Source organism: Podarcis cretensis (genome assembly GCF_951804945.1).
Source record: "Podarcis cretensis genome assembly, chromosome: 5".
Taxonomy (NCBI): domain Eukaryota; kingdom Metazoa; phylum Chordata; class Lepidosauria; order Squamata; family Lacertidae; genus Podarcis; species Podarcis cretensis.
Genome location: NC_137174.1, coordinates 30,820,425 through 30,841,773, shown reverse-complemented (window position 1 = coordinate 30,841,773; position 21,349 = coordinate 30,820,425). Strand labels below are relative to the sequence as shown.

General features: G+C 42.0%; 1 protein-coding gene across 1 annotated transcript in view; it reads left to right on the top strand.

Annotated features, from left to right (window-relative positions):
• Positions 1 to 21,349, top strand: part of CDH23 (cadherin related 23) — a 398,468-nt gene that overhangs the window by 294,330 nt on the left and 82,789 nt on the right. Inside the window, exons 28-36 of the mRNA XM_079976255.1 lie at positions 3,634 to 3,694; positions 4,888 to 5,036; positions 7,181 to 7,316; positions 7,717 to 8,105; positions 8,197 to 8,298; positions 12,966 to 13,115; positions 14,774 to 14,902; positions 16,234 to 16,362; positions 16,887 to 17,114. Coding sequence (XP_079832381.1) covers positions 3,634 to 3,694; positions 4,888 to 5,036; positions 7,181 to 7,316; positions 7,717 to 8,105; positions 8,197 to 8,298; positions 12,966 to 13,115; positions 14,774 to 14,902; positions 16,234 to 16,362; positions 16,887 to 17,114 — 1,473 coding nt within the window. The remainder of the gene's footprint in view (positions 1 to 3,633; positions 3,695 to 4,887; positions 5,037 to 7,180; positions 7,317 to 7,716; positions 8,106 to 8,196; positions 8,299 to 12,965; positions 13,116 to 14,773; positions 14,903 to 16,233; positions 16,363 to 16,886; positions 17,115 to 21,349) is intronic.

Sequence of the window (21,349 nt, the reverse complement as noted above, 5' to 3'; positions counted from 1 at the left end):
TTAAGTGGTGAGGATGTACCATCCAAATTGGTCCCAGCTCCCTGCAGAGGGGAAGGGTCACAGGGTCCTGTTGCACCAGAAAGTGATCTGACCATGGCACTTCTTTTGTTTCATGTTTACTTAGTGTCAGATCACCCATGTCCATAGAGGTGAACACCAGGTCTAAGGCATGTTCGTGGCTATGAGTTGGGCCAAACGTATTCAGGGACAGCCCCATGGAGGCTAGGATTGTAAAGCCTGCTAGACACATCAGAAATATTTATTTCAGTTCATCTTAAATCAAACAGTCAACAATAAACATGAAAACAGGGTTTCATTGTTTATTATCCTGAAAGTTGACCATTTAATTATATATAGTATCTCTTGTGCATTTTGCTATTTAAAATTGGATGCATTTTGTACTGAAGTTCAAAAAAGTAAAATGTGAATCAGCCCTTACAATGTCACCATGGAGTTACCATAGGCCTATAACTGAGTTGTGGGAAATGTGGTTTGATTTGCTGCTATTTGGGACCACTTTGCACCTTTCAGCACATGATGGGGAGGAAAAATTGCACCTTGTCAGCTTCAGCCTGTGGTGGACAAGGGAAATAAAACCTAATGGACCTTGATGAACTCAGTATTGAGAAGTTTTTGGCATACATCTAAAATAGACAAATACAAAGTCTTTAACAAGGTACCACCGTTATAGCCTTGGCAATCACTGGGATTTCTGCTGGCCATATCTGTGATCCTCATGTTCAGGATTGCTGGTGATTGCAGAGAGATATTCATTCAGGGCTGGTCAGTATTGTTTAAATTTGGGGGGCGGGCGGTCACTTACATTGATCCAGTTGTTAGGGCTTAGAATTTCAGATTTCCCTCATTTGATATGCTGGAATTTCAACATATACACACACATACACACACATACACACACAGTCTCCCCACCAAAAATCCAAACTTTCTAAAGTAATAAAAAAAATCCAATAGAGGGCACAAATGTACTTCACCCTTTTAGAAGACACTCTTGGCATTCCTTTAAAAATTACTCTGCTGTGTTAATAAATTGTGTTCTTATTTTTCCCTAGCTTTTTAAGAAATATATGTGATATGCTTGTAACAGAGGCTGCCTACAGCAAGTGCATTATTCTTTGGGCTCATATACTGTACATGACTCCAGTGTCACCAATGATGCTTTGAAGGAAGAAGAACCTTGCAATAAGCAATAAGAACGCCAGAGGGTACCATTGAGTTGTGTTTCCTTTAGTATCAAGTGATATTCCATTATATACACACACCATGAAATTATTTGAACTATGCAATATCTCAAGTTCTGAGCCAATTTCTGACAGTGATTGCTGGCTGTAGTAACTTCCATCAAAGCAGCAGCTTCAGAGGGAATATTAAGACAGATAATAACTTGCTTTAGAACTCAGTAATCCTTCAACTTTGTTGGATTATGTATTCCCACTGTTGTGATTTTCTTCTTCTTTGGACACCGCTGTGTTTTCTTACATTACACCCACCACCTATTAGCTTGCTTGAAGGACCTTTGGGTTAAAACTTGGCTCCTTATATATGCCTGTGCAACTGAATCACTAAATGATCAGGGTAAAGAAAAGGCCTAACATTGCTGGGCTTGTGTGTGCTCTATGCAGCTTCAGACATTGCTAGGAAGATACACAGTCTCATCTCTGTTCAGCTGGCAGCACTTGCTAATATCCAGAGTGGAATTTTCATGGGGGGAGATTTACATCTGTAGCCTGAATAAGTTCCCCTTTGAACATTTCATGAAGCATTGGCAGTTGATTACAGAAGTGACTGTATTTAGCTAACACTTCCTCAGCAGCATCCAAAACCGCCCTCAGATACTTGTCCATGAAGACTCTCAGTGGAACCTCCTTGTTTGTTACCTAGCAACACATCCCTTTCCCCTCACCTGCCATATTCAGGGCAGAGCTGCATATTATAATAAAATTAAATTAAATTAAACAACTGCCCCAAACGGCCCATGTTGAATTCTTGTTCTCCCCTTCAGTAACATAGACACAACTTACTCTGTTCCTGCCGTTGCCGTGTTGTGCATTTTTCCCCATTCCACACAATTAGCTCTAACGTGGAATGAGGAAATGCATATTATGGGGACATCAGGATGTGAGGTAAATTGTATTACATATTGTAGAGAGGAATAGAAGAACTCAGCACAGCAGTGCAAGTATTTGTGGCAGGCAGCCCTGTTTCACTCATGCATATTTCCCCCCTCACTTTGCAAGGAGTGCTGGAAGAAACTTAAGAGTGCTTCCAGCTAACCTGCTCATTGACCATTCATCCTGATTTGTTTGTAGGGAAATTAGATGGCATTAGCTGTTTAATACGCATTCATTCTAATCTGTTTGCTGGGAGGTTAGATGCTGCTGCATCAAAGCCAAGTGTCCCATATTTCCCAGTGTGTTTTCTTGTCACTTTCCTTATCCTGTATTTGGGGTGGGGGGATGGGTGTATTCCTCAAGGCCTCCCAACAAATTGTGCAAATGTGATTGAATCTCACCCAAAAATGTTCACTGTTTGGAACCACCTTTCATTTGAATCCTGTGTTTGTCACCGTTCTGGAGAAAGCTTTCCTCTTGCTTTAAATGGGTCTTCCAGACCAGCAGAATACCCACGGACCCCACCCATTAGCCCATAGACTATAGTTTAAGAAACACCACTCATGGTTTTGTAAACTGCGTTGAAGCTTTTCACAATCAAGTGTATGTGCATTTTATTAAATAAGATTAAAATAAACCCAGCAAGCTTCAAGGTTGAGCTGGGATTTTACCCTGTACAGATGTTCTGTATTTCTCAACCTAAGTTCAAGGTCCTGAATACTCAGATATAAAACCACTGCAAGTGGTTGCCGTGTTACTCCAAGCACTTTTGACTGAGGCTGATTATCTGGAGCCGTCTCAGGTCTGGTCTCAGGCATTTATTCCACCCTGGTGAATGACTTTTGAAGACTTTTTTGAAGCTTCAGTTAATCTAACAGAGAGCTTGATCATTAAATGGCACCAACCAACACTAGCATATTTCACTACTTGTCAAACAACTGCTTGTATTTCCAAGGAGAATTCACAGTTCTGGTGCTTACCTTTAGAAGTTTGATTTCAGTATTCCTCTGAAATTGGGTGGGCTGTGACTGGACAGGGAGTAGAAACACTCTTATATATTTTCTAAAAATAAGTATGTTGAATAGTTGGACTTTGACACAATGGCCTAGTTTCTCAAATAATGGTAACTTGTGATATGTTTAGCCTAACCATGATTTGTTTGAGCATATGAAACTAGTCCAGTAGATGAACCAAGGTTTGTTTCCTGCCAACAAACTGCAGTGTGAAGCCATGGTTAATCGTTGGCTTACCAATCATGGCCTGGTATTGTGTCTCAGCCATGTTTGTTTGCTCACCCCAGACACTTGCCAAGCAGAAAGCCACAAGGTGAGAGGAGCTGGAAAACAAACCAAGCTTTGAAGAAGTAAGCTATGGCTTATGTTCTTGTTTATGAGATGACACGTGATTTGTTAAACAAATTGTGGTAAAGCAAACCATGATTTAGCTTTGTGTATTAATGTAGCCCCTTATTGCTTGTTTCATTTGTTTGTTTGCTTGTTCAAAGGTGAAAGCCACAGATGCAGATGAAGGTGTGAATGGCCGGGTGTGGTACAGGATTATCAAAGGTAAGCAAAGAAAATGGATAGTGTTTTTTTAATGATAAAAAATTTACAGTATACTTATAAAGTAACTAGAACAACCTTTTATTGATCGTTTTCATCCTTACCGTAACATCAGCAACCTTATGCGTTCTGCTCCACATTTTCTGGGCTTTAAACTTAATTATTGGGAAACGTACATCCTAGGGAATTATACTTCTAATATATCTGACTTCCTGGTACTATTAAAACTTGACAATTCATTCTTCATAACCCTCAAGATTAACTATATTGCAGGAAATGGCTTATGTTGCATCAGCTTGTCTTAACATCTAATACTCCACAGTCATGATCCTAAACATACCTATTTGAAAGTAAGTTCAGTCGATAATGGGGCTTGCTTCCAAGTAAATCTGTAAGGATGTGATCGTGATACATGAGGTATGACTTCAAAAGAGAAATTTAATGCCCTGGAGCTAGAACTTCGGTCCTAGCCAATAGAAAGCCTGGCTGGAAGCTGAGGGGGAAAGAACTTTGAGATGGATTTGGGGTGTGAGGGGGAGAGGGATAGAAAAAGGGAGTTGAGGGAAAACAAAAAGTAAGCAGCTGGTAAAGATAAAGGACTGGCTACAGTATGAACAAGCAAGGTTAGAAGTGGCATGTGTGACCTAAGGGACAAACTTGCATGGTACATTAACAGGTATGCAACAAAGCCTTGCGGGAACATCAAAAGAAAAAGAAAAGCAACTTTGGGAAGAGGCCTGTTTGAAAGGGTAGGAGGATGTGCATACAGTGGTACCTCAGGTTAAGTACTTAATTTGTTCCGGAGGTCCGTACTTAACCTGAAACTGTTCTTAACCTGAAGCGCCACTTTAGCTAATGGGGCCTCCCGCTGCTGCCACACCACCAGAGCATGATTTCTGTTCTCATCCTGAAGCAAAGTTCTTAACCTGAAGCACTATTTCTGGGTTAGCGGAGTCTGTAACCTAAAGCTTATGTAACCTGAAGCGTATGTAACCCGAGGTACCACTGTAATCATTTAATTTAATCTAAGAGTCTATATGTAGCATTGCTATACTGGCTTCTTTATAAATTCATAATCCTATTGGTGTTAATAGATCCACCTCTCTCCCTTTTCTGAAACAATCCTGTAATGGGGATTAAGTCTTCAAATTGAAGACATAGTGTCATCTTCTGTAGTCTTCATTTGTCATCCACAGGAAACAGTTACAACAACTTCCGGATCAATCCTAGCAGTGGACTGGTCATGCGAGGCTTACGGCCCTTGGACAGAGAACGCAATTCCTCCCATGTCCTTGAAGTGGAAGCCTACAATAGTGAACAAGGACCCATGAGGAGCTCTGTTAGGGTAATAATGCCTCTTCAAGATTCCACAAGGCGGCACAGGGAAATTACAATCTTGTGTTGGTTATAGTGGAGCTGGCTATAAGGGTTTTGCTAAATCAGGTTTACAGTTTGGTGAAGATCAGTGGGATATTGCAAAGTGTTTTAGAGTGCATTTTTTAAAAAAAGTATCAAATGCTGAGCATATAGATACATAGGTTCCGCAGAAAATTAATTTTTTGCAAACTGTTCTCCCAACGGGTAATAATATTTTGAGCACTTCTTTGTTTAATATCTTTGCTCCTCTGAATGAATTAAGTAACAAAGTCAATGCATAAAGAATTTCTGAAAGCAGCACATACATAACACAGTGATATCCCACAGTTTGAATCAGAAACCTTGAGGTCTGAGGCAGGGACTTAACTTTGTGAGTTATTGTGGACCTGTGTTTACTCAGGCCTATGAACCTCCCCAGATCTAGAAGAGAACAATGCATTCAGATAAGCCATGGGAGGGAAATTGCATCTCCTCCACCCACCACGGGCCAACTCTGACTGGTGGGCAGAGGTCACCCACCTATCCAAGGAACTGACATCTCAGTGATGCCAGGTGACCCCATTTTTGCATAGTGCTTTGGAGACATGGTAGGGGAGCTCATCCTCAACATTCACAACAACTTACCTTCACTTGCAGAAGCCTTCATAAATTCCCTGTGCATCCTGTATATTCTGTTGTGGGTTCTGTGGTAGGAAAAACCTACTAAAATGTGGGGAGTCCAGGTGAAATAGATTTTCTAATAGTTCTTGACCTTACCAAATGTAAGTGGAGCTTCATTAGAATCCTTTTAATGACAAATAGACTTCTTTTTGACGGCCATTTATGACTCTGCTACACTCGGAATGGAATTTTGTGTGTATGGACACTATCAGGGTTATACCTCTGTTCATAATCTCATAGGCTTGCTGCAGACAAATGGAGTGAGAGAAATCACAAGTGTGTTGGGCAACTTTATCCCAGCTCCCCCTGCCCTTATAATTATGCAGCATGGTTTTAGCAATTACCTTGCTGTAGCACGCACAGGATTACCCTGATCTATTTTTTAGGACTTTAAATTCTTCCTAATTAATTAGCTACTGCCATGTTAATATGCAAAAACATCAATTCACCTGCTGGAAATAGACGTTAGGGAGGGTCTAGCGGCTGTCTTGAACAATGGAATGGAATATAAAAGTTGGGAATTGGGAGGAACTGAGCAAAGAGGCTTGCTTAAATCAGGTCTGGTTTCTAACGATTATAGAAAAGTGAGTGTATAAAATATGGTTGAGGCAGAGTCAAAGTCAGTAAGAGAAATTGTTTAAGGTTTGGCAAACTTTATATATATCTATATAAATGATGCTCGTAATATCCAGACTGTTCTGGCAAGCAAGGTATGGAATGTCTGGTGCCTGCCAACTAACCCCGATGATAGATGGAGCTTTTGATCCTGAACCTCTAGCAAAACTTTATTAGAGAACAAAAATGAAAAAGTATTAATTTATGGCAGCATTATACCATTTCTCTTATAGGGGGCCGTCAATTGTGCTTTTTCTTTCTTTTTCTATCATTTTAAGTGTTTTCATTGTTCTCTTTTGGTTACAAATAATCTATATGTACCTACCTGCTTATGAAAAAATAAGTAAGAATTTACAATTTTGAAAGAATGGAAAATTCTGCACAGCTTGCCTCAGTTGTACTGCACCAAGATCAGATTCTTATGATATCGGCTGTCTTTCCTTTCCTCTGGGGCGACAGCACTTGCCGCAGCTAGAGACAAGATATTCAGTGGCATATTACAGCAGTCTGCGGCAGAAAGGAATTTCCCCCTTATGGAGCCTGGGCTTTGCTTTGTTTTTATTCTTTGTTGATTACCTGGAGATATTTGCTTTGCTGATATCTTCCTGCAGTGTACTTGCTCTCTGCTTGTTACACAGGTTGCTTCTGTTTGTAGTGAAGAGGCATGAGAGACTGGTCATATATTTCACCATGGAACTGATCTTTGGGTCCAGTAGAACTCCATAATTCTGTGCTGTGGTGTCCACATCAAGACTCCTCTTCCATATCAAGTGTCACTGCTTTTTCTCCAGAACAGATTCCAGGCAAATAAATTAACTGCACCTTAACTTTTCCCAGGTCATAGTGTACGTGGAAGATGTCAACGATGAAGTGCCAGTATTTACCCAAAGGCAATATAACCGGCTGGGACTGCGTGAGACTGCTGGGATCGGGACATCTGTTGCAGTTGTTCGGGCAACAGATCGAGACACAGGTACAGAAACTACATGGAATAGTCATTCTTTTTTCCCCCAAGCCATTGTGACTCGCCATGATTTGTGTTTGTGTCTCTTGCTTGTCAGTGTTGCCTTTATTCTTGGTGGAGGAGTACAATTGCTCCTTCTAATGCTGAACTTAAGTGCTGAATGCAACAAGTTTGTAGCCAAAATGGGACCGTGCATGTGCAATGGGGAGATTCAAATATATCCAGGGGAATCCTGAGATACGCTGAAGTACATATGTTATTTTTTCCTTATAAGTTGCTGTGTAAGCTTTTAAGCGCCTGTCTGGATTTTTGAACTCTCATCCCAAAGCACTGTGCAATTGAATCATGGCTTAATTACATGTGAATTACATGTGTCTTGCACCTTTAACTGTGTTCTTTCTCCCCTTAGGAAACGGAGGCCTTGTGAATTACAAAATAATCTCAGGTTCCGAGGGGAAATTTGAAATCGACGAGAGCACCGGTCTCATTACCACCATTGACTATCTGGACTACGAGACGAAAACCAGCTATCTGATGAACGTTTCGGCCACAGACCAAGCACCTCCCCATAACCAAGGCTTCTGCAGCGTTTATGTCAGCCTCCTCAATGAACTGGATGAGGCCGTGCAGTTCTCGAATGTCACGTATGAAGCAGTGATCACAGAGAACATCCCCCTGGGATCTGAAGTCCTCCGAGTCCAGGCGCGCTCCATCGATAACCTGAACCAGATCACGTACAAGTTTGACCCCAATACAAATCCTCAGGCTCTGTCTTTGTTCAAAATAAATGGCATCACTGTGAGTAGTTTACAGGTGGACCTCCTTCACCTAAGATCATACTCTAGCGTTGGGAATTCATTTATTCGTGTGTCTTTTTTTCCCTTGGCAGGGTGTGATCACAGTCAAAGGACAGGTAGATCGAGAGAAAGGAGATTTTTACACCCTAACTGTTGTTGCAGATGACGGTGGTCCGAAGCTTGACTCAACTGTGGTGAGCTATTTTTGCTGTAATCCTTTGGCTTTGTAGAGTAGGACAGTGTTGAGTTGGCTATTCTTTCCAAGGCTAGGTCCCCGCTGCCACCCAGGGAAAGTTTATTGTTTCCACAGGAAAGCTTATACAGTCGTACCTTGGAAGTCGAATGGAATCCGTTCCGGAAGTCCATTCAACTTCCAAAACGTTTGGAAACCAAGGCACAGCTTCCGATTGGCTGCAGGAAGCTCCTGCAGCCAATCAGAAGCTGCAGAAGCTGCGTCAGACGTTCAGGTTCCAAAGAGCATTCACAAACTGGAACACTCACTTCCAGCTTTGTGGCGTTCAGGAGCCAAAACGTTTGACTCGCAAGGCGTTCAACTTCCGAGGTACAACTGTGTGTATGTGTGTGTGTGTGTGTGTGTGTGTGTGTGTGTGTAACATTTCTGAATTGTTTTATATTGTCACTGAACACAGTCTTGTCACCTGAGGTGTTTAAATTAACAGTTTTCAGATATGAATTTAGCACCTCTAGCGAAATGCAGGCATTTGCTGTGGCAAGCATTCCTTCCTGGCACCGATTCCCACCATGTTTCATTTATTTATTTATTGACCAAGTTTATATCCCACCCTTGGGTCCCTAAGCAGCTCAGAGTCACAATGTAGAAACAAAAAAACAAAGCAAAAGCATCCAACACTCTTAAAACAAATGCAGTTAAAAACATTATAAAAGCAATTACGGTGAAAGACATTCTTGCACCTGGTGATCTTGGACTTGCCATATTTCATGTAAACATTCATTGCAACTTCCCTCCCTGGGGCAATTAGGAGCTTCCAGGGGCCAAACTCTCGGGGGGGGGGAGGGGGTTGTAGGTCGGAATATATTGATATTCCTGGACAGACAATTGGTGTTCAATTGGTTGAGAGACTTAGCAACAAAATAGTTGAGGATGCCACATATCTTAGATGATTGAGGGATATTGGCAAAGCAACAATAGCAGAGTTTGGACATGGTTCACCTGTGTTTTCCTTTCATTGCATCTGTGCCTCGTTACATTGCATCTACAGCTGACCTTTCCCAAAGCATTGAATTCACACCACATTGTTTAAAAGGATTTAAATCTAATAACTGTTTTTCTTCTTCTTTTCCATCCTATTTTGTTCTTCTCTCCAACAGAAGGTAAGAGTGCTTCCCCTCCATTGTGTTTATCCTTCCTTTGTTTGTTGTTGCCTGTGACCCTTTGTTGTGGCTTTCAAGCAAGTAGTTGTTGCTATACATTTCCATGTGGGGTGCAAATATAGGGTGCAAAACAGGCAAGCTGAGGAATGCCATTTATTGGATTCTGAAGTGCATGCAAGCTTTAGAATTCCCTAGCATTTTTGAGACAGCTAGTTCTCAGCTATGCAGCTACCTTCACATTCCAGTTCCAGCATTCTAAATTCTTTTAAAGAAGATGGTTGTTCTATCTTGCCAGGCAGGCCTTGTTCAGTCCACTAAACAAATGACTTGCTGCCCCTAAGAATGTACACCCAGTAAGAACATAAATGCCTCACAAACTCGTTTATGACTCTTCTAAGCAACCCTTTCCCCCTAGGATTGAGAATGAAAGGGGAGTGGAGGGAAGGGACATTTTTCTCTCAGATATTTTCATGTCCATCCCAGCCTATTCTGGGTATAATGGAATTTCGAAACAGTAAATTGGGCTTTGTGCAGACATAAAGCTCTGCAGTCTCCTCAGTCCCCCAAGTTTTACTTGAAGTAGGACTCAACTCCCAAAGTCTTAAGTGAGACAACACAGCGATGGAATAGGTGAAGGAATAATAATAATAATAATAATAATAATAATAATAATAATAAGCACATCTCTGAACAAAGGTTTGGGGAATAGCGATGGAATAGGTGAAGGAATAATAATAATAATAATAATAATAATAATAATAATAATAAGCACATCTCTGAACAAAGGTTTGGGGAATAGCGATGGAATAGGTGAAGGAATAATAATAATAATAATAATAATAATAATAATAAGCACATCTCTGAACAAAGGTTTGGGGAATAGCGATGGAATAGGTGAAGGAATAATAATAATAATAATAATAATAATAATAATAATAATAATAATAACAACAACAAGCACATCTCTGAACAAAGGTTTGGGGAAAGTTGTGATGTCGTGTTGGAAAAAATGGGCCAAAAGAGAAGGAAGGAATGGAAGGAATGGAGGTGGCTTAGAGGAGACAGGTTTGGCTGTTCAGGTGGCCACTCATTTCAGCAGCTGCTTGTTCTTGAAGCGGAGAAGCATGCTTCTCCTTTTGATTGTTTGTTTGTTTTTGCAACAAGAATAAAAAATCACCCTAAAACAGGCTTCCTCAACCTCGACCCTCCAAATGTTTTTGGCCTACAACTCCCATGACCCCTAGCTAGCAGGACCAGTGGTCAGGGATGATGGGAATTGTAGTCTCAAAACATCTGGAGGGCCGAGGTTGAGGAAGCCTGCCCTAAAAGAAGCAGAAAGGGGGCTTCAGCCTCCCTCTAGAAGCAGGCCATGCTGCCTGGCCCTGCAGCTGGAGCCTTTAACCAGGTAAATAAAGACTCATAAATAAAAGCATCTTCCTCTTTTTCTCCTCCTTTTGTGTATTGTGTGTGTGCATGCACAGTTATTTTTAGACATGACAGCATTTCCTTTAGCTAATGACAGAAAACACAGCTTGAATACTATCAGGGTGATTTTGGACTCATGACTGCAGCTGAGGCACATCCATAATAACCTGATCTCTTTACAAAAAAAAGAGCTACTGATGGCAGTTCTCACAGCAAAGTGATTCTGAGAATATTTTGATGCTGTGTGAGTTGACTAATGTAACTGTGAGCTGAAATTTCCATGTATTTCTTGGTTACATGTATTGCTAAATGGGCTCATGTGTCAACACCAGTGAGGTGTTGTGCAGAGCCTCTATAATAAATGGGAGGTTTCCACTTCCCTCTGTCAATGTGGTTGTGAAGATTAGAGGAACTCGCTATATTAGAAGTGCCTGAATGCACATGTAGCCTACGACCCAGTCCATGTTTACAGTAAGTCCTGTTGAATAGAGAGGTATTTGCTTCTGAGTAAACTTGAATTAGTTCTTCCAGCCATACAGAAGTGTTAGAGCAGGCATCCCCAAACTTGGCCCTCCAGATGTTTTGGGACTACAATTCCCATCATCCCTGACCACTGGTCCTGTTAGCTAGGGACAATGGGAGTTGTAATCCCAAAACATCTGGAGGGCCGAGTTTGGGGATGCTTGTGTTAGAGGTGCCACCTAGTTCAGTGTTTCCCAAACTTGAGTCCCCATCTGTTTTGGGACTACAATTCTCATCATCCCTGACCACTGGTACTGTTAGTTAGGGATGATGGGAGTTGTAGTCCAATGAACAGCTGCAGACCCAAGTTTGGGAAAACTGACCTAGTTCTTCAGTTTAAAGCTTTCATCTCTTAAGGTAGACATTATACCTTAGCCCAGGGGGTGAGATAACTCCACCCCATGGGACCATTTAAACCCAGAAAAGGGCCAATTTCAGCCTGTGGTGCAATTTTCCCCAAACCATGCCCATCTGTCATATCTTATATATCAGGCGAGGGACAAGTAGGGACATCGCTACCAAGAAACTTTCAGAAGCCTTCAAGTTCTCCTGATTGTTGCCTAGCAAACGAGGCTTGCTGTCAGTGTCATCAGCTGATTGGCAGTGACAGCAAGCCTGTGGCAATTTCACTGCACAACAGCATTCCCCACCAGGACTTCAGTAGTGAGGCTGATCACAGTGAGCTTGCTGTAAACACTTTATAGCAAGCTGACTGGGATTGGCTGCGCTACTGAGTTCCCAAAGTCAGGAGTGCAGCTGATGCTTGCCTCAAGCCAGCTTGCTGGAAGTGCCAAACTACTGATTGGCACTTATAGGAAGCCAGCTGCGATTGGCTGTGCTTTGTAGTTCTCCACTGGGTACTGCATAGTGCAGCTGGTGCCTGCCAGGAGTCGTAAGTGCTGAGCAGCTGATCAAGGCTTACAGCAAGCCGGCTGGGATCTGCACTTATCCAAACCCCAAAGTGGGGCTTGCTTCAAACATAAGCATTCCTTTGCAGCAGCAGCAGCTTCAATTCAAGCTATAAATGCAAGGGTCCTTCTGTTTGCTCGGATTATGCAGAAAGTAGGGCTATACTGCATGGACAATGACTATTGCTCAGCCATTTCATCAACCTCAGAATGGGCTGTTTTGCTTCACCAATACTTTGGGAGTAGGGTGAATTTCTGGGGTGGGAAGAGTGGTCATCATTTTGCCTTTTTCCAGAAAGCCTGTTCTAAGATGTTTTTAAAATGGCTGCCACCATTAAAAGAATGCATGATACAGAAAGGATGATACTTTTCTAGAATGGATGGATCATTCCTCTAGCAGTTTGTATTCTTTAAGTGTTAAGTATGCTTCCAATGAATAGGCAATGCTTCAATAATCAGTTAAACAATTTGGAGAAATAAAATTGCATGGAACAATTTCACAAAATCATTTCTCCTCAAATTATAAGGTGAATCTAATGAATTTTTGGCTAAATCACTGTTTCTCCCCAGCTCTAGTACTGGTGTCTGTAAGAGACAGACAGTCAGACAGACAGACAGAGCTCTTATTCATATCTGCATTCTCCATTGGACAGGTTACTATCACCATACTGGATGAGAATGACAACAGCCCACAGTTTGACATTACTTCCGACTCATCTGTGAGCGTAGCAGAGGACAGTTCTGTTGGACGTCGAATTGCTCTGGTTTTGGCCAGGGACCCTGATGCAGGAAGCAACGGGCAGGTAGCAATGATTGTGTGGCTTCAAAATGTACAGTTACTGTGGAGTTAGCAAAAGGGTGTTGAGATGTGGTGGGTTGGTCACATTTTGCTTATTCTAATTTGGTGCTTATGGGATAGCATCAAAATTAAGGAAACACTAGTTTCTGTGTAAGAACTTTGAAGGTGAATGGTAGGTATTTGCGTAGTGAGTTAGCAATATACCAAAACTATAATTGGTGAACCCTGTTTTCTTGCCCTAATTGTGATGGCAAATTGGTTTCATTGTTATTGCATACTTCCTGCTTTGGATTAAACTCGTGGTCCTTTCCAAGTAGATATATGTGCCCTACGCATGATTCAGAAACAGCACTGTAGGATGCCTCGTAGACTGATGAATAACACCCTGCTCATCAAAGCTTCTGTTGTCTTACATAGGGCATCATCAGGGCACAGAGATATGTTGGGTTCCACAAATAACAGCTCTGAAACAGCTGCATCCTCCATGCCTTTGTAATCAATAAACTTGATTTTAAAGGGGAAGCTGACATTTTTTTAAAAAAAATCTACGGTCTAGTTTCTGGCTAGCCTAGTGTTGGAGTGCAGGGTTGTTCTCTGAGGGACAAGAAATATTGTAGATTGAACCACACAGCCATATGTGACATCCAAGCACAAGTATAAAGCACTTTCACTTGTGTGTGTGTGTTTGTGTATAAAGCACTTTCACTTGTGTGTGTGTTGGGCTGCTCTTATCCACTGAAAGACTGAGCAGGTGTAGCTGATTTCGAGATTTTTGTCGAGGTCAGATGGGATTAGACCAGGGGCACCTGACAAATGTGTAAGGGTTTTGTCAGAGACCTTTTTTCTGCACTGTCCTTTCTTGGTGATGGAAAGCTCTGGTGCAACCATTGAGACAGGTGAAATGGCTACTTTGTCCCACCAACAACCCAGTAAGTCTCTCTATAGGCACTGTTTCTCCTTCAGGGCCAATTCACATAGTACCATCTTGAAGGGACTATACAGAAGCAAACTTCTGCTGCTGCCATTGCCAGTTGTCCTGACTGCTATCAGGAGGCAACAGCAAAGTCTTCTGGCTTCAGCAGAGTCCACCTCCAATCCATGAGTCCCACTTCACATCATGGGAGCCCTTTGCCCTTCTGCTTCCCTCAGTTCTTTGAACTGGCTGCTGTAAGGCCCTGATCTTCAGTGGTAGGGTTTCCCTGCCTGCAAGGTGAAATCACTAGCACTAAATATAACTTGGACTCTTAAGATGCAATGGATGGAGCAGATGGCTCTGAAAGATGTTAGGGGAAAAACAATATCTGAAACAAGTTCCTTTGGTGCTGAGAGGCTGCTTGACAGCTGACAGATGGGACAATGGCCCTGAAAAAAACAGATGGCCGCGTTCTCACCACCACAATGTACTAAAAGGAAGCCCTCTCTGTATTAAACAGGAAGCACTCTGTGTTTAAGGTGAGGTGTGTTTTTTCTTTAATTTGCTGCCTGAAATGATCTGCTGTTATGAACCTCCCAAGCAGTTTCAGTCTGAAAAAGTGCTTTCATACGCATCATTTTGAATTTCTAGATCTACTGTTCTCCTATGGAATTTACAAGATCCCCTAAACCTCCCAGCCATCATTGTGATTTTTTAATTTTTTTGTATATATGAATATCTTTTTACAGGTGACTTTTTCTATAGTATCAGGAAACATAGGCAGGGCATTTGAAATCCGCACAACCAACAACACCTATGGAGAAGTGTTTGTGGCCAGACCATTGGACCGGGAAATGATTGAACACTACACTTTAAAGGTAATTTAGTGATGCCCACGATCCAGTTTGCTTGCTGCACAATCGCACCGTTTGCCAGATCCAGGCAAGCAGCTTTATATACCAAATGTGATTAGCCAACTTATTGTTGTCTAGACTCTGTAATTGCAGCATCTGCATGTTTACAGTGTGACCAATTATTTCACTTACTGCCCCGATAACACCTGTATAGGGGAAAAAATAATAATGTATTCCTTGTATTTTTGAACTATAAATGTGCTCAGAACAATATATTTTGCATTATTTGAATATATTAAAAATTGTTCTGAGACACAAATTGGAATTCATTGCCAAAGTAATTGGTTTAGTAAGACTGTAACTCCTTGCAGTTGTTTGCCTCAGAGCTGAACTTCACAGCGGCAGTTCCAAAGAGCAATTGCATAGCCTCCAGCTCCAACCCTGTTTTGTTTTGTTTTTTTACAAAAAAATATATATGTTACTTTGTCCAACTTTTCTTCCAAAGTGGAATTTTATGTACACAACCATGTACACATTCCCAAGGCCACACAGTCTCCTGTAGCCATTTTAAGTTGTGTGAAGCTATGTGGCCACCTGTTAAACTTGCCACCAGAGGAAGAGGTGGATCAGCCTACCACTTACATTCTTCTGTTCCAAATGATTCTCTAGTAATACTAATTGCCAAACCAGGCTGTATCCATCACCATCAGACCACACTTAAGATTGTTCACTGCAATTACTTCTGCTGCTCTGTTTACTCATCTTACATCAAAGTAGAGCTATTTGACAGTCTCTTGTGTTGCGTTGTTCTGTGCATGGTGCTACTAGACATGCTAAGGACTCTCATATCTCATACACAACTGAATATTTGGAGAGAAAGTCCCTCAGGAGCAAGAGATGAATGGGGGAATGTAGCTCGGGGTTAGGGGAACTTGTTTCTGCCAGGGAACAGGCAACATTATGTCTGCCAGGCAACTGTATGTCTGGTAGAGCTGACTCAGAAATCAGTATATTAGCAAATTAACAGAAGTTCATGTCTGAGGGCTCCTGGTCAAGAGACAACTTAGGGCTCCTGGTCAAGAGATAAAGGAGCGTTCCATGAAAAGTACAAACAGCTCTCACATATTATGTGCATTATTTATACAAATAAAATAATGCACATACATACTATAGGATCCATAAAGTAACCAGTAGGTAAATATGTGATGGGGGGGGCGGGGGAGATTGGCTTAGCTCATTCAAGAGCTTCATTGCTATGACATATTTACTTATTTAGGCCATTCTCATTTCAGTTAAGTAACAGGCTTGATCAAGGCTATGAGCTTTTCTCCTGATTATATTGTGCTACATTCCAGATTCAAGCATCTGACAGAGGTGTCCCACCTCGCAAGAAAGAACACACCTTAAGAGTGAATATACTGGATGTTAATGATAACCCACCAGTTATTGCAAATCCATATGGATACAACGTTAGCGTTAATGAGGTAAGCTTTTCTGCTTGCTGGCTTTCTGTGAAGAGAGTTATTTGTGCACAAGGAAGATCTGGTTCTAACCCCAACAGCCCCTCATATTCTGCAACATATATAGACACTTACTTGAGAATATTATTTGACAATGTGCTTCTGGGTTTAGGCAGCAGAGCCCTGCTTGTTGTGCCATCCAGATTAAATTAATAGACATAAATACTGTTGCCTCTGTCCAACGTGTGGCTTCTCAAACAGGTTGAGAGAACACTTGATTTGGTGAAATGGCCAATCCTCTCAAATTGCTTGTGAGTCCCACACTAAACAACAAGAGCTCAAATAAGAAACCAGTTCTAGTCTATCTGTTGCTGTAGGAAGATGATGTAATTATAATAATAATTTATTATTTATACCCCAACCATCTGCTAGTCTTTGCCTAATCCCAAATCCAAATCAAATTTTTATGACACAGTTCCATTTTTAGAGAAGTATGCATAGATATAGATATGCCAGACTAATATTCATTTTTGTGTGTGTGCTCACAGAACGTGGGTGGAGGTACCGCTGTGGCTCAGGTGCGAGCAACTGACAGGGATAGTGGCCTCAACAGTGTCCTCTCCTACTACATCACTCAAGGGAATGAGGAACTGACCTTTCGCATGGACAGAGTGACTGGGGAGATCGCCACCCGCCCCTCCCCTCCAGACCGTGAGAGGCAGCAGTTCTACCAGCTGGTGGTCACTGTGGAGGATGAAGGCAACCCAGCCCTCTCGGTATGTGGTGGTGGTGATGATGTGATGCCACATGCAATTGGCAATGATCTTGAGAATTATTGAATACACTTATTGTGGGATAAAGGTCCCAAGAAAAACTGAGCAGGGTAGATTTGCCTCGTTCATCTAGTTCTGAAATTGGAAGATTATTTTGAAAATGCTGTGTTGTCAGATTCAGTACATGGTCCATATTTAACAGTAAGGTCACGCAAACACACGTTATAATTTTAGTGATCCGTCCAGTTACAGTGGTACCTCGGGTTAAGTACTTAATTCGTTCTGGAGGTCTGTTCTTAACCTGAAACTGTTCTTAACCTGAAGCACCACTTTAGCTAATGGGGCCTCCCGCTGCCACCCCGCCACCGGAGCACAATTTTTGTTCTCATCCTGAAACAAACTTCTTATCCCAAGGTACTATTTCTGGGTTAGCAGAGTCTGTAACCTGAAGCATCTGTAACCTGAAGCATCTGTAACCCGAAGTACCACTGTATTACAGAGAGTGTATACATTCATGATATCCATCCAGATTGTTGCCTCTTAGAACTTGGAGGTAGAGCAGAACAAGTTCTCACACATATATAAATATGCTGGTCAGTTAAATACTGCTTTTATATAGGCACAGTGGTGGAACCTGTTTAAAGTAACTGGAAAGGGTTTACACCAGCGCTCTACTAACCTTAGAGTTTCTTATCTCTGCTACTCCTACCTACAAAGCACCAGGTTTGCAAGATCCTTTCTGGATCCAACCAGAGACCCATCTAACCCAGTATCCTCTTCTCACTGTGACCATCTAGATGCCCATAGAAAGCACATAGGTTGGACCTACCGTGTTACAGCACTATCCCCCCAGGGCAAAATCCATCATCCCTTCCTCCATGGGCGTACCCTGCTGCCACTTCTTCCATGGGTGCACCTGCATCAGGAGTGGGGCGTGACAGTGGAGGGGGCAAGGGTGGGGTTGTGGCAGCACCGTGGCGCACCTGCAACAGCAGCAAGGCGCACCTGCAGATGGCAGTGGCAGGATGTGCCCACCATTGTGGCTAGTAGTCATTGACAACTTTTATTTTCCATGGATTTGGCTAATACCCTTTTAAAGCTGTCTCAAGTTGGTGGCCATTGCTACAACTTGTGAGAGCCATTTCCATCATTCAGCCCAGGCTCTTTGTGAAGCTGCACTTCTTTTTGTCTGTCCTAAATCTCCCAGCATTCAGCTTCAGTGAATGATCCCAGACTCTAGTATTACGAGAGAGGGAGAATCGGTTTTAAAGATGCCACCTTTTTGATTTTAAGTGCCAACAGGCTGGTTTCACTCCAGTTCAAGGGTTGGTTCCAGATAGGAGAATTTCTGGCTGTTGATTTACCTGGTGACTAATAACTTATCTCAGGTTGACCTGAGATAGCTGCCCTGTTCCATACTAGAATGAGTGTTTATTCGGTTTTAGGCTGCTCCTGAAACTCATAATCTGTCTCTTGTCTGTCTAGTTTCTCATGTATTGAAATGCAAGCTGGGAGGCTGCTCTATCCAACAGCTATTTTCCCTCCACACCAGAAATGCAAGATGTACAGTCCACCATTCACACATGTCCTTGGCTTATTGTGCATTTCATAATTGTTTTGGGGCTCGTTGTTTTTCTGTGCTGATTTCCACTGGATGATATAACTGGAGAAATGCAAGTCAGTGAAGTAAACACCTGCCTCCCTTGCAGTAGATTCGCACATATTTGATACCATGACATCTAGGTTATGTTCTGGTTCTAACTATTATTAATGTTGTGCCTGTGTACATGGTCTCTAAATTATTTTATGCTTTATGTAATGACAACAGGGAAGTAGCCTACGTGTTTTCATGCTCATAGAATTACAGGAACAAACCAGTTTAGAGAATGTAAATGCAAAGCTTCTCCTTTTGAATACTTCCCATTTTCAGCCATCTCTTAGCCACTTTTACCTAATAGAAATTTTCTTTTTGATGTGTATCTCTTTCAAACTAAAACAGGGGTTGTGAGTAACTTCTGTGGTGCATCCATACAGGGTTTTTGTTTTTTAGGATGAGAAATTTTGAGATTATGTAATCAGTACAGTGGTGCCTTGCAAGACGAAATTAATCCGTTCCGTGAGGCTCTTTGTATAGCGGTTTTTTGGTCTTGCGAAGCAAGCCCATTGACAGTTTAGCAGATTAGCGCTATTAGCGGTTTAGCGGCTTTTAGCGGATCAGCTGATAAGCGGCTTATCAGCGGATCAGCTGATAAGCGGCTTAGGGCTTAGGAAAAGGGGGGGAAGGGAAAAAACCCCACAGGAACTCGCAAGACATTTTCGTCTTGCAAAGCAAGCCCATAGGGAAATTTGTTTTGCGAAGCGCCTCCAAAACGGAAAACCCTTTTGTCTAGCGGGTTTTCCGTCTTGCGAGGCGTTCGTCTTGCGGGGCACCACTGTATACAGGATCCAAAAACGGACTGAGAACGACACTAGTCCAAACAGTTTGGCAACACAGTCCATAGCATGTTTAACTGGCAGTAAATTTTACTATGTTCAGCCTAGAAAATGTGCTTAGAAATGTACAGTGTACCATTAAAAGCTGTGTCTTGCAGCAAAACCATATACTACTTTCGCAAGCCCTTTTTCTCCTGCATATGATCTCCAGCACCACAACATGCAACAGCCGTTTGGATACAACCTAATGATTCAAATGACTGATATCATTTGAGCCAATATGAATTAATCTTGAGCTCCTTCTTGCTGCCTTTCAGAGTAGGGTTCCAGTTATGATAAGCTGATCAGCCTGCTTCATCTTAACCCAAAAATTTATTCCAACCTACACTATTTATCTACAAACATTTAAGGTGGCAAGTACTCCCTTTGACTCAGTTTAGTTCTCAGATCAGCTTTGTCAAAGTTGACAAAAGATATTTGCTGTTTATTGTAAATTTATCCAAACTCTGTTTGGAGCACTCCCATGTTATCCAGACACCACCTGAATAGGTTTGGCTATGCTTTCATGCATCTGCGCAAGTTATCCCAGCACAGTAGCAAATACCAAGAATCTATACCAGTTTTCCTAGTATACCTTTTGGCAGTACATCTGACTTCCTAGAGGAATTATAATCTGCCAGGCTAGAGGAGGATTCTCTTATCCCATCATACAGTCAGAAAACAGAGTAACTGAACAGGAATTGGTTTGTTTTGGTTGTTAAGATAGCGTGCTATGACTTACAGTGGTGCTGAGAAGAGAAAAGCTGCAAATTTTAAAGCATTAAAAGAGGAAACAAAATAAAGGAAGCATGGCAACTTTTTGCACATTTCCCCCCTTCATTTCTAGTGGTTTATTTATTGCTGAGCAAAGTTGTAGTGGTGAACAGCTGCTGAACATTAAGATATGCTAATTTCTTCCCAGAACCGTTTTGGACTAAGATGAAGAAATTGCTTTAGTCAGCAGTACTAGTTGCACGGTAGAGTGCATTATGCTACACTAATTTTAAACTCTAGGATGTTTAGCAGTGGCATGACTTTTAGCACATTCTGTCGAAGCATCTTTAGTTTCTGGTAGCAGCTTATGAAGTGTACCGTCACTTCAGCAGCTTTATGTCCATCTCCCATGAGGAATTTTCTCTGCAGAGCCTTCATATCATCTCGTCACCATTCCAAAAGTATAGTCCCAATCTCCGCAGCCTACTCTGATGCTGTTTGTTACCATGCCAATTGAATACAGTGGTACCTCGGGATGCGAACGGGATCCATTCCGGAGCCCCGTTCGCATCCTGAATGGAACATAAGACGTGACTGTGCGTCTGCGCGTGCGTGGGTCCCGTTTTGCCGCTTCCGCACATTCGCGTGATGTCATTTTGAGCGTCTGCGCATGCACGAGTGGCGAAACCCAGAAGTAGTAACACACTCTGTTACTTCCAGGTTGCCGCAGAGTGCAACCTGAATGAGCTCAACCTGAAGCACATTCAACCCAAGGTATGACTGTATTTAACAATCGGTGAAAATATGAGTCATTTCTCATTCTTAAAGTGTATACTCTTGTCTTGAGAAAGAAAGACGAACTAGTGAAAGTTTCATTTGGGACCTTACTGGGATGGGCTGCATTTTGATACTGTGGTCTACGCTATCTTACACTCATACAGTTGTTATTTGGGAATAACAAGGACTCTCCTTCCTTTGAGGCTTTTAAGCAGAGGTTGGATGGTCATCTGTCATGGATGCTTTAGCTGAGGTTCCTGCGTTGCAGCTTGTTG